The 22,446-nt window shown below is 48.7% G+C and overlaps 8 protein-coding genes across 10 annotated transcripts; 5 read left to right on the plus strand and 3 right to left on the minus strand.

The window, feature by feature from the left end:
- Positions 1-489: 489 nt before the first annotated feature.
- LOC9650175 lies at positions 490-2,383 on the plus strand. Its single transcript, XM_002971862.2, has 7 exons — positions 490-1,315; positions 1,371-1,445; positions 1,508-1,750; positions 1,807-1,878; positions 1,926-2,123; positions 2,180-2,244; positions 2,302-2,383. Exons 1-7 carry the CDS (start codon positions 490-492, stop codon positions 2,347-2,349), a joined length of 1,527 nt encoding a protein of 508 aa, XP_002971908.2. The 3' UTR covers positions 2,350-2,383.
- An 886-nt stretch (positions 2,384-3,269) lies between these two features.
- On the minus strand, positions 3,270-4,958 carry LOC9640497 (alpha-(1,4)-fucosyltransferase). Its single transcript, XM_002972079.2, has 3 exons — positions 4,226-4,958; positions 3,983-4,156; positions 3,270-3,922 (listed from the first exon to the last, which is right to left on the minus strand). The coding sequence occupies exons 1-3, from the start codon at positions 4,838-4,840 to the stop codon at positions 3,380-3,382; spliced, it is 1,332 nt and encodes a 443-aa protein (XP_002972125.2). The 5' UTR covers positions 4,841-4,958; the 3' UTR covers positions 3,270-3,379.
- Positions 4,959-4,980: 22 nt separating this feature from the next.
- On the plus strand, positions 4,981-6,075 carry LOC112346916. 2 transcript variants are annotated; one of them, XR_002992607.1, is made up of 4 exons: positions 4,981-5,200; positions 5,315-5,423; positions 5,698-5,799; positions 5,870-6,075. XR_002992607.1 is itself a non-coding variant. In XM_024676813.1 (3 exons), the coding sequence occupies exons 1-3, from the start codon at positions 5,003-5,005 to the stop codon at positions 5,727-5,729; spliced, it is 339 nt and encodes a 112-aa protein (XP_024532581.1). In that variant the 5' UTR covers positions 4,981-5,002; the 3' UTR covers positions 5,730-5,868. The 2 variants fall into 2 exon arrangements, 1 of the variants encoding a protein (XP_024532581.1); XM_024676813.1 differs by lacking the exon at positions 5,870-6,075 and having other exon boundaries at positions 5,698-5,868.
- A 1,129-nt stretch (positions 6,076-7,204) lies between these two features.
- Positions 7,205-9,267, plus strand: LOC9650176 (auxin-responsive protein IAA16). 2 transcript variants are annotated; one of them, XM_002971863.2, is made up of 6 exons: positions 7,205-7,502; positions 7,626-8,200; positions 8,269-8,561; positions 8,614-8,758; positions 8,823-8,884; positions 9,004-9,267. In XM_002971863.2, exons 2-6 carry the CDS (start codon positions 7,707-7,709, stop codon positions 9,045-9,047), a joined length of 1,038 nt encoding a protein of 345 aa, XP_002971909.1. In that variant the 5' UTR covers positions 7,205-7,502; positions 7,626-7,706; the 3' UTR covers positions 9,048-9,267. The 2 variants fall into 2 exon arrangements, with proteins under 2 accessions (XP_002971909.1, XP_024532666.1); XM_024676898.1 differs by having other exon boundaries at positions 7,205-7,494.
- A 3,918-nt stretch (positions 9,268-13,185) lies between these two features.
- LOC9650177 (reticulon-like protein B11) lies at positions 13,186-14,253 on the minus strand. The gene is made up of 5 exons (XM_024677036.1): positions 14,154-14,253; positions 13,741-13,921; positions 13,545-13,686; positions 13,426-13,495; positions 13,186-13,367 (listed from the first exon to the last, which is right to left on the minus strand). The coding sequence occupies exons 1-5, from the start codon at positions 14,251-14,253 to the stop codon at positions 13,213-13,215; spliced, it is 648 nt and encodes a 215-aa protein (XP_024532804.1). The 3' UTR covers positions 13,186-13,212.
- A 503-nt stretch (positions 14,254-14,756) lies between these two features.
- On the plus strand, positions 14,757-16,138 carry LOC112346984. Its single transcript, XM_024677037.1, has 6 exons — positions 14,757-15,038; positions 15,112-15,223; positions 15,277-15,308; positions 15,383-15,624; positions 15,680-15,916; positions 15,977-16,138. The coding sequence occupies exons 1-2, from the start codon at positions 14,757-14,759 to the stop codon at positions 15,163-15,165; spliced, it is 336 nt and encodes a 111-aa protein (XP_024532805.1). The 3' UTR covers positions 15,166-15,223; positions 15,277-15,308; positions 15,383-15,624; positions 15,680-15,916; positions 15,977-16,138.
- Positions 14,807-16,138, plus strand: LOC9650178 (cilia- and flagella-associated protein 20). Its single transcript, XM_002971864.2, has 6 exons — positions 14,807-15,038; positions 15,112-15,223; positions 15,277-15,308; positions 15,383-15,624; positions 15,680-15,916; positions 15,977-16,138. Exons 2-6 carry the CDS (start codon positions 15,171-15,173, stop codon positions 15,983-15,985), a joined length of 573 nt encoding a protein of 190 aa, XP_002971910.1. The 5' UTR covers positions 14,807-15,038; positions 15,112-15,170; the 3' UTR covers positions 15,986-16,138.
- A 1,500-nt stretch (positions 16,139-17,638) lies between these two features.
- LOC9640499 (pentatricopeptide repeat-containing protein At4g02750) lies at positions 17,639-20,630 on the minus strand. Its single transcript, XM_024677039.1, has 2 exons — positions 19,227-20,630; positions 17,639-19,117 (listed from the first exon to the last, which is right to left on the minus strand). Exons 1-2 carry the CDS (start codon positions 20,628-20,630, stop codon positions 17,639-17,641), a joined length of 2,883 nt encoding a protein of 960 aa, XP_024532807.1.
- Between the last annotated feature and the right edge of the window lie 1,816 nt (positions 20,631-22,446).

The raw sequence follows: 22,446 nt of genomic DNA on the forward strand, positions 1-22,446 counted from the left end.
TCTTCATCTTTGTCGTCTCAGTTTTCAAAATAAAAAAGAATGAAGACTTGCAAACTGAGAGGAGAGAAAACGAATAATTTCACGTCAATCTTCGCCAAAACGTTTCAGTCTCTCGGTAGCGTCCAAAAGCGGGCGGTGTTCTTTAAGAGATTGTTTAACCTCCAGCCTCCAGGCCCTTTCGAACCTGTCAATTGGAGCGTTCCCAATACATCATCTCGAAACCGCAGGCCCCACTCTCCTCGCGAGTAAAAAGACTCCACCGCCAGGCGGGGAGGTGAGCGGCGGACACACCCTGTTCCGGATGTTCTCTGGTTTCAACCATCTTGGTATCTGAGCAAAAACTCCCCGTCATCAGCCACCCATGATATACACGTCTCGTAGAGCAAGTAAACCACGAACCATTCATCCTCCAGATTATGCCCAGGCAGCAGCCGCGCCCATACTAAAACCCAAAACCCAGCAAAGAACGCCAAACCCTTGAAAATGTTGATGCGGCTGAAAAGCGCGACTAGGAGTAGGAGCGGCATCCTCACAGCAAGCGCGAGCATCCGCAGCGAATGCAGGAATGTCTCTCAGGTGAGCAAACCACCCACCCAGGAAGCCTACAAAGAGTTTGGAGAGTTTCTGTGGATGGTGATGCTCCGCCTAGACAACCGTGTCCTCGGCCAAGCCTTTAAGGTGCTGGGCAACTCTGATATTACCACCGACTGCTTCGAGGGGTATCTCCTGCATCACAGCCTCAAGTACACCGAAATTGTGGGCGGCCAATTCCCCCGTCTTGAAAAACCACTCGGGTTTGACGACATAGGCGACTACCCCGTCCCATATACACACATGATCAAGCTCGTGGACGACGTCTGGGAGGATGCAAAGCGGGACTCGCGTGGAGAGCCCCCCTTACATTACTGCACACGTGAAGAAACACGCCTCGTCCACGACTTTTGCCGGACTCTTGCCTGCCGAGCCGAGAAGGAAGTCTTCTCCGGGGAGCCAAACGTGCACGAGTTGCAGGAGCAGGCGCGTCTGTTTGGCGCTAAGTGCTGGACCAGGTTCTTAGGTCTGCACTCCAGCAACCTCACCATTCTGATCGAGGAGCAATCTAGCTCATATGCTACACCAGTCGTTCCATGCACTGATTTCTTCTCCAACGCTTCCTTGACGAAGTGTGCCAGGAGCCTCGAGTTGGCGCAGGAGGTGGCTGATGCCGGGGGGCTGCCGCAGTTCCCTGATCACGGCGGTCTAGTTGCTCTCTACAACTTTGAGAAGAAACATGCTTACCAGCTGTTGCTAAACTGCCTCAAGCACATTGATAAAGGTATGGCTTTGATCCTGCCTGGAGTTTTTTATTTCTTTTTCTCTCTGGCGTGCAGGATATGACGAGCGCAAGCTATTGTGGTCGTCCTTCGAGAACCAGCATTTCTACACTGTCGATGTGCAAGTGCCGGGTAAGTCAACTGCAGACGACGTTATCTCATGTTTTTTTTTTCTCTTGCGTACTACTGTACAGGTCTCTCGTCGCTGGATCAAGTGCATGTTGAAAAACATGGACGGGGTGTACTTGTTTCCACGGAGATGGACGTTTACCGCCCCGAGAAGCTTGTTGTTCCTCCTTACGCCAACGTCGACGGTTTAATAGCTAATCTGCAGGATGAGATTCTCACCATTCGCCTTCCCAAGGGGGCCGCTGCGCTCGAAGGGACAACCTCGACAGTGCCAATTGAGGACCGTGACGAGGCCGAGCTGGACACGAGTATTTTGTTTTTTTTTCTTTTACCTCTACTAATTTCTTTTCCTTTTCTGCTGCAGCCACGAGCAAACGTCTCCAGGCAGCTATTGTAGATGACAAGCATCACCACATTCTTCGTGTCGAAGCTCCAGGTATGTCCCTGAAAACTTTCACGTTTTCTCAATAGCTTTCTGTGCAGGCGTGTCGCGAGAGGAAGTGATTGTGGACAATACAGGGCCGGAACTCGTCGTTAAGACCACTGCCAACGTCTTCCAGCAAACAAAGTTTAAGCTTCCCTCCAGTGCTGACGTGAAGCAGGCGAGAGCGTCTTTCTGGAACGGCTTGCTTAACATTCGCGTTCCCAAGAGTGCAACGGACACTCGCGAGCTGGACACGAGTATATTGTGTTATTTGTTTTTACCTCTACTAATTCCATTTCGTTCTTTGCTGCAGCCACGAGCAAACGTCTCAAGGCAGCTATTGCAAGCATCACCACATCTTTTGTGTCGAAGTTCCAGGTATGTCCCTGGAAACTTTCATGTTTTCTCAATAGCTTTTGCTTTGCGACCATGCAGGCTTGTCGCAAGAGGCTTGTCGCGAGAGGAAGTGATTGTGCCACATAACGTCTTCCAGCAAAGGAAGTTTAAGTTGACCGTCTCTCCGGGTGGCTTACCATTTGCACTAGGAGCAAGTTTGTTATGTATTACAACTTCGCACCATATCCATGTTTAGAGATTTATTTTTATAAAGGTTTAGTTCTAATAAAATTCTAAGAGTAAAATTATTCTATTTCTTTTCGTTGAGAAAATACTTAATTTAACACAATAAAAGTATAAGATAATAACACTTTGATTGAGTGAGGATTCAAAACATGTAAGATACATTGATGGAAAGCAATTGTTTTAAAACAGCTTAGAATATGCTTAAAATACTTTTTTATATAGCTACAATATTTAAATCAATTTTGTAGTTTAGCTATTCACAAACCATCCAATGATATAATCAGGCATATTCTAGGATGGTAAGGTTAAAACATTTCTTGGTGAATTTTCGTGACCTATGGGAGATTTAAGCATTTACTTATCAATGGTTGAACAACCTATCATTTCAATGGGACCCATCAGTCTGTGCCTCGAGCAAAAGCATTTCTTTTATTAACTCCCTGAGACAGTGAATATTATGTGTCATATAGGTATCAATATGGCATCTGGCCGAAGGCTGGTATTATATCATATTTTGCTTATAAAAGCCACAGCATCTCTGAACCCTCAATCACAAAACACATACACTACTTCGGAAGCAATATGTGAATGAGAATATATTTTACTTTTAATTTCTTGATTGTTTCAAGAGTACTTCAGTTTTTTCTTATAATCTGAAGTTTAGGAGAAGTTAATGGATAAATAAATCTTACTTACAATTATGATTAAATAGTTATGCCTGGTTATTATAGGAATTTTTTTTTTACCAATAATAGAATCTTAGAACCATCAACACTCCCAACTAAAAGAGATCTCAGTGTTCAGATGAAGTGGAGTTCGCATTGCCAATTATAGTTGTGTATCTCTTAATATCCAGTATGTCAACCGACAAAGAAGATTCATGATACAAACCGATCTTGTGCTGAGCAGACACAAAAATGATTGTTTCAGTCTAGTTCCTGCTTATCCAAGCACACAGCCTGCAAGGAAGAGAATCAAGACTGAGCGCTCTGGCCCAGTAGTAATTCCCAGTCACTCCGCACCGTCTCCAAGCGTGGTACTCGGCATACCGGACTGGATCTTGAGCCAGTCCCTTGACGAACTCGGCCAGACTCTCCATGCTGCTAAACTCGCTGGCCAGGATGATCGACTTGGGAGGCACGAAGTCCATGACGTTGGGAGCTCCAAAGTATATGGGGATCGTCCCGGCGTCAAGGGCGTAGAAGAGCTTCTCCGTGACGTAGCTTTCGGTTCTCGTGTTCTCGATCGCCAAGGCGAACTTGTAGTGCGACATCGCGCAGTGCAGATGTTGGTTCCATTGCTGGTCCTGCCCTTCCTGCCTACACTCCGGATACATTTCCAGAGCCGCGTCTCTCTCCCCGACGTTGTTGAGGCATTTCCCAAACGAGTGGTGGTTCACGAGTGCCAGGAATTTGCTCGCGGTCTCTTGCCTCTCGGGAAGGCACCTCGACGAGGACCAGTAAACGAGAACTTCCTGTTAAACGAGAACACCGTGAGGAACAAGAGCCTAGAGAGAAACAAAACGGCTATGTACCTTGTTTTTGGTTGGAGATATGTAGTAATTTCTCGAGTTGTGAAACAACGCGCCAGCGTACGTCGCTTGCACGTCCGAGCTATGGTGGTAGCTCACAAAAATGTCCTGAGCGGGGGCTCGCTGCTTCTGGGGCTCGATATCGATGTAGATGCGTAGAGGGTCTCCCGGTTTTCTCTGTGGAATCGAAAAGCAAGGAAAAAAGAAGAAACTTTAGAGGACTTGCACAAACAATCCAGCACCTACCTCCACGGGAGGCTTGTTCCACTCGTAGAAGAGCGCATCCGGCTTGTCGGCCAGCACGGGAGACTTCGTCCACAGGCAGCTCAATCCACAGCCGCAAGAGTACAAGTTTTCCAAGTTGTCCGGGATCCACGTCCACGACTTTACGTGGATCCCGACGTGCTTCTTCCGGAGCTTGCTACACTTGATCTCCGGGTCTTGGAAGCAAGGCGGGCGAGGAACAAAATCCCCGGTCAAGTTGCGGAAGCTCTGCCGGAACCGAGAGCACCCCACGCTCTCGTCCCATCTTCGAAACGCGTCGACAGTGTCATGGAACGCGAACTTCTCCTCCACCGCTGCCATCCTGTTCTTCCTCTGCTCTTCCAAAACCTCCGCGTCTTGGAAGATCTCCTGCTCGCGCCGGGACTCGGTGTGGCACAGGAAAACCACTAGCACCACTGCTGTGACTAAGAAACTGCCCAAAAGTCCCCATTTCCTATATCCCGCTAGAGGAGCCATCTCACACACACCGCCGCCGCTGCCTTTGCGTGGCGAATCCATGCTCACTCCATCCTCCTCCACCGCACGCCCGCCATGCCCGTTTGCGATCTCCCGTCGCAGCACCAGCGATCTTTGCATCAATCGGCAGCCAGTCGAGGGGAGCAGCGAGCGATCGGGCAGCTTACCGCGATGGCCAATCCAAAATGCGGGCTCCTGGCCGAATGATTTTGGCGGAGACCCCTTTCTATCTCTACTATTTTCTTTGCCATTTTCTTGGATTTAGGGTTAGGTCACCAGCAAATGGCGATGGCGGTGCGATCGACCTACAGGCATCTCCTCCGGGTCGTGAAGAAGCATGTAAGTAGCGAAGCGCATTTCAAGGAATTCGTGGCGGAAGAGTTCCGGAAGAATGCGGCGCTCTCCCCCGCCGATGCCTACGATAAGCTCCGGCTCGCCAAGGATTATGCCTCGTTGGTCGCCAGCGTCCACCATCACAGCGTAAGCTCGCCCTCTTCCAAGCTAAATCTCTAGCACTATCGCCAGAGAACGTTTCTGCGTTCTATCATTTACTCGTGTTCTTTTCTTTCTTTTTTCTTTCTTTCTTGATTGCAGGATCTTCTTTTGTCTTACAACATAGCTGTGGACCGATCGGAAGAGGAGAAGGAGCGATTGAAAGACACTGCTCATAGAGTCGGCCTCCAGCTCCCCGAAGTCTACAAAGGTTTGAAGTAGTCCTCCATGCCAGAGTTTAGTTTCTTGTTTGCTTTTTCTTTTCTCCTCTTTTCTCTCTCTCGATTTTGTGGCAGCAGCCAGTGATGACAATCATCTAATCCCAGCTCTCAGAGTCTCTTGTCTCTGATAACTAGTTCTTGTTTACTGATGGCTCGCTGCATCACTCTCGCTTATCTCTCTGTCACGTCATTCCAGAGCGCCTGCTTTTCGTTTTCTTTTTTTTTCCTTTCCATCCTCGTTTGACTCACTTGATGAACTTACAGAGGACACACAACTGAACTCAGCAGCCAACTAGCCACTTTCCTCCATTTTTGTAGAACCAGCACAACGAGCTAGATGCTCGAGCTGTGAGGTACATGTCTTGTGTAAGTGGAATTTTATTTGGCTGTGCCGTCCTCAGCCTCGTTGAATAAGAATAATAGGCTTCCGTTACAGGAAACTGAGCGAAGCTTGATTTGGATGCTTTCGTCCGTCCCTCTGACTGAATCGATGCAAAGCTTTCTCGATCCACTCGCTCCGGGTTTGCATATTTCTCTGTGCCGTGAAATCTCTTTTAGTTCCTGCTTTCTTTCTTGTTTGCGTTGCGTTCTTCTTACGCCGGCTCTCTACCATCGCATGAATGAATTGATTACTTTTGAGCAGTGGAGAAGCACGGGCTATTTCCCTGAGTTTTTTTTTGTTTTTTGGTTATTATTTTTCTTCGTCGCTATCGACTGCTGCTAATGCCAGATTCATTCAAGACGAGATAATTCTCCGAGAGTGTTGTTGCAGCTAACTTCCTTACTATTTCGTCCCAACGAGAAGGTACGCTGGTGTGCTTCTGAAATTATTTTATTATACATACGCAGATATCCATTAAAAAACCAGAGCTTTATTTTCTTACATATACAGACAGACATATTTTAAAAAACTTGCAGAGAGAGAGAAAAAAGAGATAACCGCGCCAAGTTGCCCGGTCTTTGAGAGCCCAAAGGCAGACAAATGCTGTGAAAGCGAAAACTAAAATACAAATAAAATTTAGAATTGCAACTAGTGAGAAGAAAAAGCATAACACACACCCACGCCTTTTTATTTTGCAAGAATGTGGTGATAAAAACATGGCACAGCCTTACGGTTGGCCACTGGCGTAACAAGATCGCTGCAGCAAACCCCTTCTTTATTCCCCGGAATCGTATTATTTTGTCCTCAATGTCGGGAGGATTCCTTCTCGTTCCATTCCGCTCCACTGTGGTTGCAGCAAAAACTATATAGATCAATCAAAATCAGATCGCCACCTAAAAGCTAAGGTCCGGTTAAACGCTAAAGAAGACCGTCATAGTAAAGAAGGGAAGGAATTTGTCGTACGGCACGACCGTCACCACGACCTCACCCCAACATGCACTGGGGAGAGGGGGGGTACGGCAATTGCGCCATTAAATTTCACTCCTGTCTGTGCCTTGTCGTTTTACCAGGGGGTTGAAACAGTTGACAAAATTTTATTTCACCTCCGTCAGCTAAACAGCCCCCACGTTTGACCGGATCCGTCCGATTGACCGAAAGCGTTAGATGGTCCGTCCGCGTCTTAGTGGCCTGTCGTCCCTCTGTCTGTGGGGTTTAATTGTTTTGGTGCTGATGATATCTTCTGGGAGATGATATGCTGGGCTGACAACCCAGGCAAGCGAGAAAAAAGGCGAGAAAAAAAACAAAAAAATGCTTATAATTTTGATGATGTTGTGGCGGTGAATTTTTTTTTTTTTTTCCTTTTGGCAAGCAAGCAAACAAAGCAACAGGGGGCCTAGAGAGGGGCGCCGGTTTTAAGAAATGATCCAATGCTTTTTTAGGTGGTGTGGTTGTACAATCTTTGGAGCGCATAATGTAAATGAGAGAAACGGCCTTTGATTTGTTGCTTGATGATAGGAGGAAGAGGATAGGAAGGGAAGCCAGCAGCCATGGCACCCAACAAAATGCCACACCAAAAGTGAATAGTGACTCTTCTGCTGCTACTACACACACAAGAACAAAGAGGAGGAGAAGAAGCAAGCTCTCTTTCTGTGAAAGAAAGAGATTACCATAGGCTAAAGGTGGGATGGTATGTGAACATCTCTTCTCCTCCCTAGAGCTCTCTCACCCTCTCTCTCTCTCTCTCGCTCTCGGCTTCTCTCTTCTCTCTAGCCTGTGTGAGCTTGAGATCTAAAGCCTGCGCGTGTGCCAGATTGAGGCGATGGTGATGGGCGAGTAGTCTTCCTCCAAGAACAAGGGAGCAAGCAGGAGAGGAAGCTCCATTGATCGATCCATGACACTGGAAGCAGAGGCAACAGGGAGCCAAGCTGCCAAGGAGCACGATTACATTGGCCTGGCCGAGCAGCAGCAGCCGAATCCCCTGGCCGGCAAGAGCAGCAGTAGCATCAAGGTAAGCGCGGGTGGTCTCAACATGCGAAGGACGGAGCTCCAGCTGGGGCTGCCCGGATCTCCACAGGAAGACGAGCTAGAGCTGCAGCAGCAGCGCTCCAATGGGTTCCGCAAGAACGGCAGCGAGCAGCATCACGGGGACAAGGAGGACAAAGGGGCAAATGGGTCGAGCGCCAAATCCAAGCCCGCGCAGCCACAGCAGCCTGCTCGATTTGGCCCAAGCGTGACACCAGATGCCCAGGCCTGGCATCCGCAGCAGCAGCAGCAGCAGCAGCAGCAGCAGCGATCCTCGTCCTCGTCCTCGTCGTGCCACCTCAAGCCCCCGGATCTTCACGAGTGCGTGGAGAAGCACGTCGTGGAGGACGCGAGCCAGTCCAGGTGAGTCGCAGCGCCGCGAATTGGATTTTGGTTGGATCGATCTCATTAGCTCTTTCTCGTGACGACAGGGCTCCAGTGGGATGGCCCCCAGTCCAATCATTCCGGAAGAATTCACTCGCGGCTCCCACTGTTCATCACGCCAAACCGGTGGACTCTCTGTCCAATCCCTCCAGCCCAGCCGCCGCTGCCGCCGCCGCCGCCACCCCTGGAACTTCGTCCCAGCACCAGGCAGCGGGATCGCAGCTCGTCAAGGTGTACATGGATGGAGTTCCAATCGGGAGGAAGGTGAGCTTGCGGACTCACAGCAGCTACGAGCGGCTGTCCGGCGCCCTGGAGGAGATGTTTAGACGATTCATCAGCGGTAACGTAGCGATGATCCGGAGATAGAGAGCGCTTACTTGTGATCTTGGCAGGACAATCCGGAGCCGGCAAGGCCGTGGCCAAGGACAAGCTCGTGAGCGACACCAAGAAGTTTAACTTCATCTATGGCTCCGACTACGTGCTCACGTACGAAGACAAGGACGGCGATCTCATGCTCGTCGGCGATGTTCCTTGGGAGTAAGTGTTGTCGATCGCCACCTTCGTTTTTTTTAAGTTTTGCTCCTTTCTTCTTCTCGATCAGGATGTTTGTGGGGGCCGTCAAGCGCCTGAGGATCATGAAAGGTTCCGAAGCCATTGGTCTAGGTGAGCAACCGAAGATCTCTCACGTTTTGTCAACTTTGTTTGGTTCCTCGTCTGATCTGCTGTTGCGTTTTTGTTTTTGTGTTTTTTCTTTTTTCTTTCCTTTTCCGTTGCATTGCCAGCTCCACGGGCAGCCGAGGACCAACTGACCGCTGCCAACAAGTGATCTGCCTTGTTCACTTTATACAGTACTGCTCCATACTCTACGCCGTGCTGTTTTTTTTTTTCTTTCTTTCTCCCCCACCTGTCTTGCTTGGCTTAAAAGCTATGGCTGCTGGACTTGTCCAAACCCGAAAGAATCTCTGGTGCTGCTACTGCTGCTGCTTGATATCTGTAATGTAATCTCTGTAGTGACGAAAGATCCGTAGGAAGAGCTTGGAGACGAACGAGCTCGACCACCAGAGCATGTTGCAGCGCATCTGGACTGTCTCCCTACTCTTTTGAGTTTTTAGTGCGAGCGAGCACCACCACCGCCTTTCGTTTTTTGCCGGCCAGAAACATCGCACGATCGATCGGGAAGAGGTGTGTGACATCACTCGCGCTTACGCGGCGGATCTCCCACTGTGGATTCCTGCTGCAGGAGACAAGCAATCAGTTCAGAGCCCAGCAGAGAGATCGGGTTAGCATAAGAAAAGTCGGAAGGAAAAAAAGCGGAGAAAACATGGAAGCAAAAGTAGGAAGTGACACTGTTACCTGATCACCCGCACAGACAGGAGTGTTACAGTATGCGATGTTGACAACACTTTTTTCTTCTGCATACGCAACTGAGATGCTTGCTTGTTGACGTTGGCCATCGCCTTTCTTTCTTTTTCTCGTTTCCCTTTCCTTCTCCATCCAGGATAGCAATTGGAAGCGAGAGCTCTCTTATTGACTTCGCAAGGTTGGTTTGCGTCGTGCCATCACTGCCAGGAAGGTTGGTGCATGAGATAAGAATCCAAAGCTCTCTCGGAACAAATGCCATCCTCTTTCAGGAAAACAAAAGGCAGACCTCACGCAAGATGTCCGCCTTTCCAGCCGGTTCCTTGCTTGAGGTTCCATCAGACCTGCTTACGAAATCAGATGGAGGCCGAAGAAAAGGCTTAGAAAAACGAAAGGAAAAAAGAAAAACTCACAGGTGGGATGTCATTGAGAAAGTCTGGCGATGATTCAGACTCGAGATTTGGCCACTCGTCTGCCGATGCGTAGAAACCATTGGAGCGAGGCGACCGCCTGACAAGCTTGGCGACTTTCCACCTCAAACCGATTGGTAGCTGCCTCAGCTTCTTCCGACACTCTAGCTGGAGCTTCGCGATATCAGCCTTTCGGACTCCCCGCACCGCTCTAGTGGTGGTGGCGGTGCTAGTGCCGGTGGCGTTTGCAGAAGCCCTCGCGGCTGACCACTTGAGAAACTTTCCCTTGACGACGAACAGTCCCTTGCGAAGCCGGTTGAGCCTGCCGCGCTTTTTCACTTCTCCTTCTCCGGAGCCACTGCTGCTACATGCGCTGTTGCTTAGACTCAAGCCACCCGGCTCGTCGTCAAGGTTGCTGGCCGTGTCTTGCTCATCGTAGATCGCAGGAGCACCTAAGTTGCCAAAGTTCGCTCTTTCCCCACTCTTTTGTTGCACCCCCGGATCCTCACCTGTACAACGTTTTCCAGCTACAGCAGCACGAGTTTGAAGCGAATGCTTTACCTTCTTCTTGCACTTAAGCGCCTTCTCTCTCTTATGCCTTCCCATCCTGGAGCTATGAGCCCGATCGCTCACTCGACCAGCGTCACTGTCCGTCTCAACGTCCACCTTCCAGTGCTCCACTGTGTTCCTCGGCTTGCTGTAAACTCCAGGTCCGCCATAATACTCGCAGCTACAAGTTGGCGATGGTCGTTTCGGCTTCAGGGAAATGTTTACGTTGGAGCTTCTGGCATGCGAGTTTGAGCACCCTGCAGCGTCGATAACCCCGGATCCGTGACAGAAAGGTTGAAAGGCTTCGCACATAAGGACGTTGGCGTCGCAAGCACAGCTACTCCGTCGTCGCCGATCTGAGTGTGTCCTGTAGCCGGCAAAAGAGTCCCTTGTGTCCTCTATCGTCACCATTAGCGTCCTCATCTTCTTCTCGAAGCCATCCATCCAATGCTTTATCTCGCTAAACTTTTCTTCGCAGCACTTCTCTTCCTTGTGGTCTGCTCTGCCCTTCACCACCATGTTGAGGAGCACTTCGCATGCGGCTTTTTGCAAGGCATTCGTAAAAGCACCGTTGGCCTGGAAGTGGTTCACGCTTTCTATGTCGTCGGGAGTGCGGGACCTGTCGCCACCATTCTCTGTTCTAACGCTTTTTCTCTCGTAAGCTTCCCTGATGATGGTTTCCATCCTTTCCATCTCCGCTCTCAGCTCGGCGTCCACTGTCTCCACTTGTAGGAGCATTTCTTCTCGCTTGTGCTTCAGGAGTGAGCGCTTCAGGCCCGCCATCTCAGCCTCAGTTTGTTGCTGGAGCTCCTTTTGCAGCTTTTCCGCTTCTAGCTGGACGCTCTTCCCAACTCTTTCGATCACTGCTTGGAACTCCGATGCAAAACTGGCCTCTTCCGTCTCCGCTACATCTTGCTTGGCTCTCTCAAGCATCTTAGTCCTCAGCTCTTGTGTTACGACGCCCTCGTAACCTTCCACGGCTTTAGAAACTCGACGGCTCATTTCGTCTCTCTCCAACTGCATCATTTGGATCTCCTTGTCGAGCAAGTTCTCCCGATATTCTTGTAACCTTTCTCTGCGTGATTTTTCAAAAGAATCTAGCTCCTCGCTCACCATTGACTTGAATTCTTCCACCCGCTTTTGTTTTCGAGATATCAGCTCCTCCTCCTTTTTCCGATATGCCTCCGTATCTAGCTGTCTTTTGGCTTCCGTCGCCCGTTTGCGCTGCATTTCCTGGATATCTAGAAACTGCCGCTCACGATCAAGCTCCCGTTCGAGTTGTTTCGCATCCCTCTCGTGCAAAAGCTTCTTTTCAATCTCTATCCGCCTTTCGACTTGTTCGATCATCTCCTGTCGTTGATTCTGATAGTCCTGTCCTTGCTGCAAGCTCCTCTGCGTCGGATTCTTGTGCTCACTGCTGACGGGAGTAAGTTCTATAACCGGGATCTGGGTGGGGCTCGCATTCCCTTTGTCTAGTGGTTCACCGTCGTCGATCTTTAGCTTCATTTTCTCCTTCAGCTGAGCTCTTTTCTGGTCACGGTCAGTTACATCACTTAAGGCAGATTTCCACCTCACGACCAGCCTCCCAGGTTTTTCCTCAACAATATTGGTTACTGGAACAAGCTGTACAAACAAAGCCATTTGATAAAGCTGACAGAAACGATATTACTTACATCCTTGCATTCGGAGACGTGAAAAGTATTTTTGTTGGAATCGTCTCCTGCCACTGCGCCTGCAACGAAGAAAACCATAAAATGATTTACAACACTCAATCTGGCTACTTTGCTTACCATTTCCCACTTTGTTGGCAGCATTAAGTCGTACCTAGAATTCAAACAACAAAACAAAACAAAACAAAAAAACAAACAACCAGAATATAGAAAAAAAAAAGAAGCCAAAGTTACCTGTTCTGCCCGAGAAGACGCTTGTAGCTGCTGTATCTTCCGTTGATTGCTCAGCTTAAGAGCTTCTTCTTTATACAGTTTCCTACAAAGAAACAGATATTGAAGCAAAAGAAGAAGAAAAAAAAGCATACCTGTAGAAATCATCGCACGGATGATCCCAAGTGCTCTCCCCAGTATCGAAGTTAAAATAATAGATCTCGTCCTCTTCTGTCCGACTACAATAGCAGCCAACTCAATCGATGGAAACAAAAAGGAAAAAACAAAAAAAAAAAGAAAAGGAGCACATACCATGGTTTCCATTGTGCTGGTAACTCCGCTTTTAATCCCTCTCTAGCTATCCACAGCAGCTGCTTCTCATGAGGCAAATCAAATCCCAGCCACATTGCATACTCGGCAACCTCTACACGATTACACAGGAGAAACCATCTGTCTCAGCTATTCCGAGCTATCATCTCGCGCGCAAGGGAAACGCACCTTCATCAGTGGCCTCGTAGCTGCTATCCAGTTCCTCCTCAAGAACCATGCTATCTACAGACATTTTGCCCCCCAGATCCGAGCGCGCTGCCAGGGATTAGTGGTGGCACCGATCCGGCGCCCTTGCGGCAGGGCGATGGAGTCAATCCAGCGCCCAGAGACAGGGAACGCCAGCAGACATGGCCACGTCTCCTTCCACAAACCCTAGCAAAGGCATAACGGTTACAGCATATTCTCAAAAGCGCATGAAATGCGTTAGAACTTCTGGCGCGTTTTAAATTAAAAGTGTGAATCTCTAGTTTTTGCAACACTGGGGAAGTTTGCTAAGGCAGCACTCGTCCAGCTTGTGATACTGGTTCCTCGCTTTCTGGACGATCTTCTGGATGAACTGATCAATCTGGTCCTCGTGTCTTTCATAGGCTAATGGCAGCGTGAGAGTTCCAATAACACCTGGAAAGGAAACGGAGAATCACTACCAAGGCACTGTGGAAGTTTGGTCGATCTTTACCGAGATAGATGAGCGTGAGCAAGCTGAACCATTGTCCAACGTTGCCGAGAACCCACAACATGAGACAAGTCTGCAAGAATAGCTTTAGTTTTCGTTTCTGAAACAGGGCGGACGATCACCTTGAGAAGCATTGGGAAATCTTTTCCCGTGGACAAAGAGCGTGCGTAGTTAAGAACGCCATTTACTTCCTTGGCCACGCGCTTGGCAATCTTGTTAGATTTCTCGTCTGAGAGCTGGACCTCGGGAACAGGAGGAAGAGGCCTGCAATCCACAACAAGAAAAAAATCGAGTTATAAAGCTAAGCACAAAGAATACCTGTTGACGAGCGCAGCTAGATTCGCCCACGCAAAGAGCGCGATCAAAAGGAAAAGAACGATGTTGGCGACGAGCGAGATGAGCGTGTAGCCAGACCACTCAAAGACGAACCACACCAAGGTGGAGCCTCCCAGAATGCCAATGGACTTGCGCTTCTGCTTCCAGAGCATTACGTCAGCGACTGCCAAAACAAAGAGTGAAAAAAAACGTGAGAATGACTACCATGAAACGAAATAAAAGCATATCTATAAACGCTCGACGACTTAACGCACTGCGCAAAGGTCGAGCTTTCGATCACACTTGCAACTCTCGACTTCTTTTAAGCTCTCTGTCCAACACAACATGAAGAACATCTATGTGTAGCTCTCTAGAAAAACCAGATAGACCCACAAGACAAAATAGAAGGAACTTACATTTGCCGCCTCCAAGAATCTGATGAACGGAGCGCTCCCTGTGGAGCAAACTCGGGACTGGAGCCGTCCCGCCCGCCACCGTCGCGACCTTTTGATCCATCGCCGGTGGCTGCTGCTGCTGCTGCTGACTAGGTTGGATTTGTATCTGGCTAGGCAGCGTTTGCTGCTGCTGGTAGGCCTGTTGCTGCGGCGGCGCCTGTCCAATACCCCATGAATGTACCTCTGGTTGCGCGGAGGAGATATCGGACTGGATCCTGCGCATCGAAGCTATTGGCGCCTTGTCGCCGGATAGATCCGAATGCATCCGCTGGTAAGACATCCTGCAAATACCAAAAGCGGTGAGTATCGATCGATGATCCTCCAGAGGAGATGGAAAGACCTATAAGATCGAGCTAGAGCGCGCAAGAAAACGCCCCTCCGCCCCAAACTAATGGTTTTGTGTCAAAGTAGGGGCGGGAAAGGAAGGGACGGCGATCCTCTCGGCCGATCGCAACCGTCGGCTTCCCAAACCGTCACCGTACGGCTGGCGTACCAGTACGGTACCACGTCACAAAAGCCACGTAATTTGGAGATGGTTTTCCACGTCACTGCTGGCGTAATGACATGGCGCTGGAGACGGGGGGATTTCTTTTCTCGCATTTGGCTGTAGTGATCTTTGCGCTTGAGGTTCGCGACCATTGGAAGGAATTTGCTAGGGCTCCGCGGGAGCTGCGAGCGCGAGTGGATCGCCGCCGGTTCTCCAGTTCAATGCGCCATCAGGCTGGAGCGTCTCCATCGCTGCTCACTAGGGCAGTGAGCTCGATCTTCGCGTTCGTGCGGCTGGCCGAGTTTGAGATCCTGTTTGTGCTCTTCTTTGTCATCGTTTTCCTGCTCGTCAAGGATCTGGTAGGGAGCTCAGGAAATTTAGGGTTGATTGATCGAGCGGGCAGCTCAACTAAATTCTCGTTGGCTCGTATAGACTTCTCGCCCGGAGTACAATCAAATTCTCGTCCGGAGGGAGGGTCACCTGTAGGGAAGATGTTTAGGAACACCTTCCAGTCGGGCTTCTTGTCAATCTTCTACAGCATCGGGTAAGCTCTCCAGCTCAGAACCAAAATTCTAAAGCTTTGATCTTCTCTGGCAGGAGCAAACCTCTTCAGATTTGGGAGAAAGATGGTAAAGTTCTCAAGAGCGCGAGCTATGGAGAATATCAACTCTTTCCCTTTGCATTTTTGTTTTCCATTCTCCAGTGTCGAATGGACATATCAAGAGGATCACGGACGATGACATCCAGTCCATCGTGCTGGAGATCATGGGAACCAACGTCAGCACCAATTTCATCTCCTGCCCCTCGGATCCAGCGATGACGCTGGGCATCAAGCTGCCATTTCTAGTGATGATCATCAAGAACCTCAAGAAATACTTCAGCTTCGAGGTCCAAGTCCTCGACGACAAGAACGTAAGGCGTCGCTTCCGGGCGTCGAATTTCCAGGTACTCTCTCTACACGCTACTCACGAGATCGCTCGAGATTTGAGCTCTCTTGCAGACGAGCACGCGTGTGAAGCCTTTCATATGCACGATGCCAATGCGCCTGGACGAGGGCTGGAACCAAGTGCAGTTCAATCTCGCGGATTTCACCAGGCGTGCCTATGGAACGAACTACGTGGAGACGTTGCGGGTGCAAGTTCACGCGAATTGCAGGCTGAGGAGGATTTACTTCTCCGAGAGGCTCTTCTCGGAAGAGGAGCTCCCTCCCGAGTTCAAGCTCTTTCTACCCGTGCAGGTAAGGCTGGGCTCCTCATCTTTGTCGTGTCACACTGATTTTTTCCTTTGCTTTTCTTAGAAGCCTTGATGTGTTGCGACTTATAGGGAGATATATCGCGAGGATTTTCTCTCTAAAATTCGAATTTCAGAGGTACTTCTTGTTAAATTATAAGGTTTTTATGCAGCTTTTCATGAGTTGTTATTGTGACAAATTGATTTATTGAATACTAGTAATTGCCCATCCAATGCTGGGCCTTCTGGTGAAAATAAAAATAAAAATTGAACAGTATTTCTCGCCCAGCGCCCAGCTCCTTACAGTAAAATAGTGAATTTGTGCGTAAAATGACTCTGGAGAAATGCCAAAACTCTTGGATTCCAGAAGCAGAGGCGTCAACCAAGGACCCTAATTTTTTCCCGCCGGGCCAGCTGTGGAAGAAATACTGGACACGAGGAATTCACCACCAAGGTACGGTGGTGAGCATCTCTTTGTTCTCCTCTTTTTAGCCAGCTAGCAGCAGTAGGTTTGGTGGCCAAGTGGAAGTTGTGGAAGTTGTGTAATCAGCTGTGGCTGTGGCCATGGTGTTGCCCAAGTGTGGCTATTGTGTGTAGCTGTGGCCACAAGTGCTTCAATTTCTTTGAGTTATGTGCTTTGGCTCATTATTATGGTCATTTGGCTAGCAATAGCACTTGCTCACCTAAGTGCTGATTTTATATAATACTTTTATTTGTGCTGAGATTACACCAGAAAGTTTTAAAATCATTTTTAAAAATTTAGTAAATAAAACGGATTAAAACACTTTGAGAGATTGATAGAAGTATAGGTTATATATGTTTTTTATATTAGTTAAAATAAAAACTGATATTAACACTTATTTATTAATAAATAATATATATTTTTATATGAAAGTCTCTAGGTATTTTTAGTCTATCTTTTTCACAAAAACAAAACTATAAAAATACATAAATAAAAAACATAGTGTATCATTTAATTGTAATTATTTATAAGTAGCCCTTAAAATTTATAAATATTTCTTAAATATTTAGTATTTTTATCATTGAGATGCTCTCTTTACATTTAATGAATAACCCTTATTTATGTCGTTTTTATATTCATTTAAAAAGGCCAATTAAAAAATAAAATTTATATAAAATATTTTCAATGAAATTATTTATACTATTTATTTTGTTATTATTTAAACGTAATATATACTAATTTCTGTTATTATACCAGCTCTTTCATTTAAATATATGAGTAGGAACAGCGACTTTAGCTCTCTTGGGAGATATAGCATGCTCAATAATATTTTTTTATTAAAAAAGTATTTACACTTTTCATATGTACCAGTATAAAACTCTTAATGCTATAAAATAGAAATACAGTATATGATAAATAATAAATTTTTAATATTTATTTAAGTTATTAAAATATATTAAAGTGTATATTAATGTTTAAAAAACTATTTATAATATTAAATAGTTTTTTGAAGATAATGTTTTAATTTTATATGAAGGTATTAAGTTTATTTATAAAAATTAAGAAATTAACCTAAAGTTTTTTAAATATTTCATGGCAAAACTATTTATGTTAAAAATGGCTTGTAAAATAGAATTGTTATAGCTTTATTTTACAGAAAAAAATGATTTCCCATGCTAAAAAAATAAAAATCATTTTATAAAAAAATCATATAAAAATCATTTTTATATATTTAAAAGATATCCCATGCTTTAAAAAACATCTTCTTTATAAATCTGTTTTGTAGGTCACCATGTTAGAAACTAATAAATAGGAGGCTGGGTCTTTAGGAAAGAGTTCCACAATCTTCTTGGCAATGCGACTTCCTCGTTCTACATCACCAAGAACTCTACAAGCGCTTAGCAAGCTAGTCCAGGCATGAACATCTGGCAAGAAGGGCATACTCCACATCAAATCCTCAGCTTGCTCAAGCTGCTTGGCTCTTCCAAGAGCATCAATCAGGCAGCGGTAGTGCTCGTAGATTGGGGCTACTCCATAGTCACCAATCATTGAGAGAAAATGCTGCTGAGCCTTGGCTATTCTCCCACCATGGCAACACCCACAGAGAACTCCCAGAAAGGTCACTGAATTTGCTCTCACTCCCTCAAGAACCATCTCACGGAACAGCTCAAGCGCACGATCATAGAGTCCGCAGTGCGCAGACGCCTGAATAATCGAGCTCCACCCCACAACGTTCCGGACCGGCATCTCGGCGAATCTGCACCAAGCCAGCGCCAGATGCCCTTTCCGGGCATATGCAGCCACGATGCTTGTCCACGACATGGCATTTCGAGCCGCCATTCGATCAAAGACCTCCTGCGCTTTTGCTATCTCGCCGTTCTCTGAAAACGCGTCAATCATCGAGTTCCAGGCCACAATATCGCGCTCGGGAATCGATTCAAACATCTTGGACGCCTCGAGGACATGCCCGGCGCGGGCATAAGCCGTGAGCATAGCGTTCCACGAAATTAAATTCCTCCCCGGCATAGAATCAAATGTAGACTTGGCAGAGTCTACGTCGAGAACAGAGATAAGCATTGTGGTTGTCACCACATTGTGTAGAGGCATCTTGTTAAACAAGATGGTTGCATTGTCAACATACCTATTCTGGGCATTTGCTGTGATCATAGCGTTCCAGCACGCAGCATCTCGGCCGGGCATCTTTACAAACATCTCCCAAGCACGAACGACATTTCCGCTTGCGCCGTATCCAGTAAGAAGAGCGGTGGTCGAGACAACATTCCACTCGGGCATCTTCGCCCACACCCGAGACGACTCTTCCGAATGCCCGTTCTGGGCATATGCGGTGATTATTGCGTTCCAAGCGCCGCAGTTCCGATCCGCAATGGCGAGGAAGATCGCCCATGATTTCTCGACATCGCCGCTCCGCGCGTACAACAGCAGCATCATCGTCCAGGTGATGGCGTTCTTCCTCTCGGGCATGGCGTTGAAGATGGCAACAGCGGAGGTAGTGTCCCCATTCTCTATGTGCGCGGCAATGAGGATGTTCCAGGAGAAGGTGTTGGGGCAGCGGATGGAAGCAAACGCGTCCCGGGCATCGCCCAGATTGCCACACTTGCCATACATCTCCACCAGGGCATTCGCGACGAAATGGTGGCGATGGAGCTGCTGCTGCCCATCGGCGGCGATCCGGGTGTGGAGCTGCTGGCCGCGAGCCAGATCCCTGGCGGCGCCGCAGGATTTGAGCTGCCGGACCACATCGATGATCCTCGCGTGATGATGATCACGACGGTCTTGATTTCCTTGCTGTTCTTCCTCCTCCTCGTGAGCTCGAGTAGCAATTGGAGAGGATGACGTATGGAGCTCCATGGCCCGGATCGCACGCCACTGCCCTCCTCGCGGCGTCATCGCCAGATCTTCCATGGATCGAGCACGCCGCCAGCAGCGTCGTCCAGCTATATGCATCCGGCACAAAGGGCATCGTCTCCACGAGCTCCTCCGCGCGATCCAGGTGATGCGCTCTTCCCAGAAGATCGACCAGGCAGTGGTAGTGCTGGATCCCAATCCTGACCCCGAAATCGATCTCCGCCCGCGACGCGATGGCCAAGCCCTGCTCGATCATCCCGGCGTGCGCGCACGCCGTGAGCACCGCCACGAATGTCACGTCCGTCGCCTCGATCCCCTCGACGCACATCCGCCCAAAGAGATCCAGCGCTACCTGTGGATGCCCGCTTTGGGCATACCCCTGGATCATCACAGTCCACGACACTGGATCGCCCTCTACCAAGGAATTGAATTCATGCCTCGTCGCATCGATCGCGCCGCGCTGGGCGAGTGACGCGAGCTGGATGCTCCACGACACTGCGTTGTGGCAGGGCATCCGCCCGGCGATTGATCGACAGGAGGAGCTGGAGTGCTGCGCGGCGGATTGGAGCAGCGTGTTCCAGCTGAGCGCGTTCCTCTCGGGCATGGAATCGAAGATCTCTTTCGCCGCGGCGTGATCCAGCGCGAGGACGTGCCCGTGGATCATTGCCGTGCACGAGACGACGTCCCAGGCGGGCATTCGATCCAGCGTGTTCTTCGCGGCGGTGCTGTGCCCCAGCCAGGCATAGCCGGAGAGCAAGCACGTCCACGCCAGGGCGTCTCTCTGCGGCATCGCATCGAAGAACTCCCTGGCCTCGCGCATCTCTCCATGCGCGGCGTATGCTTGGAGGATCGCCGAGCACGACGCCAGGCTCCACATCGCCATCCTCGCGAAGAACTCCTTCCCCTGGAGTGGATCCAGCGCGATCATCGTGTTCCAGGACATGACGTTCCTCTCCGGCATGGATCGAAACAAGTCCACTGCTCGCTCGCGATCGCCCTCTTCCTTGTATCCCGCAAGCAGCGAGTTCCACGAGACAAGATCGTGCAGCGGCATTCGATCGAAGAGCGCCTTGGCTTCGACGATATGCCCCGACTGGGCATACGTTCCCACCATCGCATTCCACAGCACGGAGTTTCTCTCTGGAGCTCGATCAAACAGCGATCTTGCTTCGGTGTAGGAGCTTGGATTCTGCAAGAAGGACGTGACGAGCGTCGTCCATGACACGACGCTCCACTGAGGCATCCGGTGGAACGTATCGAGCGAGCCCTGCGTATGCCCGCCGGCGGCATACCCGTTGAGGAAAACGTTCCACGAGACGAGGTCTCGCTCTGGGATGTCGTCGAAGACGAGCTTGGAAAGGTGGTGGCTTCCGGAGGAAGAGAAGAATGCCATGGCCGTGGTCCACGACACGGCGTTCCTGTGTGGCATTGCCTCGAGCGCCACCTTTGCCTTGTGGAGATGCCCGTTGTGGGTATATGACAGGAGGAGGAAGTTCCACGAGTAGATGTTTCGAGAGGGGATGGCTTGGAAGACGGACTCGGCGTCGTCGAGGCTACCGAGTTTGCCATACATGTCGATGAGGACGTGATTCACATACCTGTCAGTGGAGAGCTCGGCACCGATTTTGCGGTGGAGGGATCGCAGCTCCTGCAAAGTGGTGGTGGATTTGAGCAGCTGGGTGAGCGCTGATGCTGACAGGATCATCAGTGATCAAAGATTTCCAAGCATCCACATTTTCTTTTTGGTTTTTCCGGATCACACAAGACATCTATATCTTCCAGCTTTCATAACCAAAAAAGTTAGTTTTCTGGATCTCATACTTTTTGTAAGATATACTCAAGCACGGTACACATGCCAAGAAAAAAAAAAGAAAAGCTTTTCTTCTCTGGACTTAATGTTCCTCGTTGGTCCGTGTCACAGGAATAGAAGAAGCAACAGGGATCGCTGGCTGGATGTCGAAAGGGCGATTCAATCAACCCCGTGAACTTCGTGCTGGGCAAGTTTGTACATTCTGTGTCTTGTTTCGCCAGAGAAATGGTTGGGCTTTCCTTGTTTTCCTCCATAGAAATGATGTTTCGTCCGCAGGATCGCCCCAGTCAAAGTTTGCGTTGCGTTTTGTCAATGTTTCCGCACCGTTCACGGAATGACCAGAAAGTATAAAAAAGTAAAGAAGATTTCCACCATACCTCCTAACTTGGATGTTTCCATCGTGGCAACAGCGCGCACAGCTTGGAGGAGAGTGAATATTAAAGCGTAAGCACTCCATCCATAATTTTCATCTTCTTCTTCCTTCTTCTTTGCTGTTCTAAGCTTTTCTTTAGTGTTTTACTCGTTGTATCTTTTCTTTGGATTCCTGGCGACTGATGAGAGGGACTTCACGAGTTGTCTACATTCTGACTGATGGAGCGAGACCGAATCATCAAACTACTGTTGCCAGATTCTCAAGGTACGCTGCAGTATAATCAATGAACAGCGAAAATCACAGAGATGAACAAAGACTTTTCTGATCTTTTTTCGCTTTTCTCCAGCTTTCTATTCAATTCCTTTTGCAGGAGCAGCCCATGTGAAAGATCGACGTGAAAAATGCTTAGTTTTTACTGCTTTTGATCACTGGCCCTGGGATCAGTCGTTCGGGATGGATCTGTAAAATCGCCGTTGCTTCAGGAACGGAGACGCGCATGAAAGCGAGACGCCAAGAAACTAGTTTTTTGCTTCCAAATCAGTTTCTAAGAGCTCCAGGCTCACAGATACAAAAAAAACGAAAACAAAACTCCGTCTCTGCCCGGCTGGCAGCTGCTGCTGCGTTCAGATCTGGATCATGAGTCTCCTCTCCACCATAATGAAAACCGAACAAAACACTCTCGCAATTCGCCGAAGCTTTCATAAAGAAACTTCTCTTGATCGCGCCCGTACGAGAGGTGTTCTTCCACCGTTGCGATTCTTTTCTTTGTTCTTTCTTTTTGTTGTTGTCTCTCTCTCGCTCTCAGTCACTCACTCGTCCCCTGGAGTGAATATTTTATGATTTCCTCCCGCCCCGCCCCACCATGCTTGTGCTTTGCTCTCCCCTCGATGTTTCTCGTGCTTGGAGCTTCCAACTTACTCAAGCGAAAGACTCGGCCGGCGGGCACTGCAGTGCATAAACTAGAGGATTTCTCTCCCCTCCTGCGCGCGTGTTCCTCTTTTCAGTCGCATACGACTCACGATTTTT

Source organism: Selaginella moellendorffii, unplaced genomic scaffold (genome assembly GCF_000143415.4).
Source record: "Selaginella moellendorffii unplaced genomic scaffold, v1.0 SELMOscaffold_18, whole genome shotgun sequence".
Taxonomy (NCBI): Eukaryota; Viridiplantae; Streptophyta; class Lycopodiopsida; order Selaginellales; family Selaginellaceae; genus Selaginella; species Selaginella moellendorffii.

Bases quoted from the DNA above. Each gene is read 5' to 3' on its own strand.
- LOC9650175 (XM_002971862.2), top strand. From the start codon at position 490: ATGCGGCTGAAAAGCGCGACTAGGAGTAGGAGCGGCATCCTCACAGCA. The intron at 1,879-1,925 runs GTATGTCCCTGA...CTTTCTGTGCAG, and splicing joins TCTTCGTGTCGAAGCTCCAG to GCGTGTCGCGAGAGGAAGTG. The intron at 2,245-2,301 runs GTATGTCCCTGG...GCGACCATGCAG, and splicing joins CTTTTGTGTCGAAGTTCCAG to GCTTGTCGCAAGAGGCTTGT.
- LOC9640497 (XM_002972079.2), bottom strand. From the start codon at position 4,840: ATGCAAAGATCGCTGGTGCTGCGACGGGAGATCGCAAACGGGCATGGC. The intron at 4,157-4,225 runs GTAGGTGCTGGA...TCGATTCCACAG, and splicing joins GGAACAAGCCTCCCGTGGAG to AGAAAACCGGGAGACCCTCT. The intron at 3,923-3,982 runs GTACATAGCCGT...CTCGTTTAACAG, and splicing joins TATCTCCAACCAAAAACAAG to GAAGTTCTCGTTTACTGGTC.
- LOC112346916 (XM_024676813.1), top strand. From the start codon at position 5,003: ATGGCGATGGCGGTGCGATCGACCTACAGGCATCTCCTCCGGGTCGTG. The intron at 5,201-5,314 runs GTAAGCTCGCCC...TCTTGATTGCAG, and splicing joins CCAGCGTCCACCATCACAGC to GATCTTCTTTTGTCTTACAA. The intron at 5,424-5,697 runs GTTTGAAGTAGT...ATGAACTTACAG, and splicing joins GCTCCCCGAAGTCTACAAAG to AGGACACACAACTGAACTCA.
- LOC9650176 (XM_002971863.2), top strand. From the start codon at position 7,707: ATGACACTGGAAGCAGAGGCAACAGGGAGCCAAGCTGCCAAGGAGCAC. The intron at 8,562-8,613 runs GTAACGTAGCGA...TGATCTTGGCAG, and splicing joins GTTTAGACGATTCATCAGCG to GACAATCCGGAGCCGGCAAG. The intron at 8,759-8,822 runs GTAAGTGTTGTC...CTTCTCGATCAG, and splicing joins GTCGGCGATGTTCCTTGGGA to GATGTTTGTGGGGGCCGTCA.
- LOC9650177 (XM_024677036.1), bottom strand. From the start codon at position 14,253: ATGGATCAAAAGGTCGCGACGGTGGCGGGCGGGACGGCTCCAGTCCCG. The intron at 13,922-14,153 runs GTAAGTTCCTTC...TTGTTTTGGCAG, and splicing joins GATTCTTGGAGGCGGCAAAT to TCGCTGACGTAATGCTCTGG. The intron at 13,368-13,425 runs GTAAAGATCGAC...TTTCCTTTCCAG, and splicing joins GCTCACGCTCATCTATCTCG to GTGTTATTGGAACTCTCACG.
- LOC112346984 (XM_024677037.1), top strand. From the start codon at position 14,757: ATGGCGCTGGAGACGGGGGGATTTCTTTTCTCGCATTTGGCTGTAGTG. The intron at 15,039-15,111 runs GTAGGGAGCTCA...TGGCTCGTATAG, and splicing joins TCCTGCTCGTCAAGGATCTG to ACTTCTCGCCCGGAGTACAA.
- LOC9650178 (XM_002971864.2), top strand. From the start codon at position 15,171: ATGTTTAGGAACACCTTCCAGTCGGGCTTCTTGTCAATCTTCTACAGC. The intron at 15,309-15,382 runs GTAAAGTTCTCA...TCCATTCTCCAG, and splicing joins TCAGATTTGGGAGAAAGATG to TGTCGAATGGACATATCAAG. The intron at 15,625-15,679 runs GTACTCTCTCTA...GCTCTCTTGCAG, and splicing joins TCCGGGCGTCGAATTTCCAG to ACGAGCACGCGTGTGAAGCC.
- LOC9640499 (XM_024677039.1), bottom strand. From the start codon at position 20,630: ATGGCATTCTTCTCTTCCTCCGGAAGCCACCACCTTTCCAAGCTCGTC. The intron at 19,118-19,226 runs GTCATCCTCTCC...GTGGTCCGGCAG, and splicing joins CGGGCCATGGAGCTCCATAC to CTCAAATCCTGCGGCGCCGC.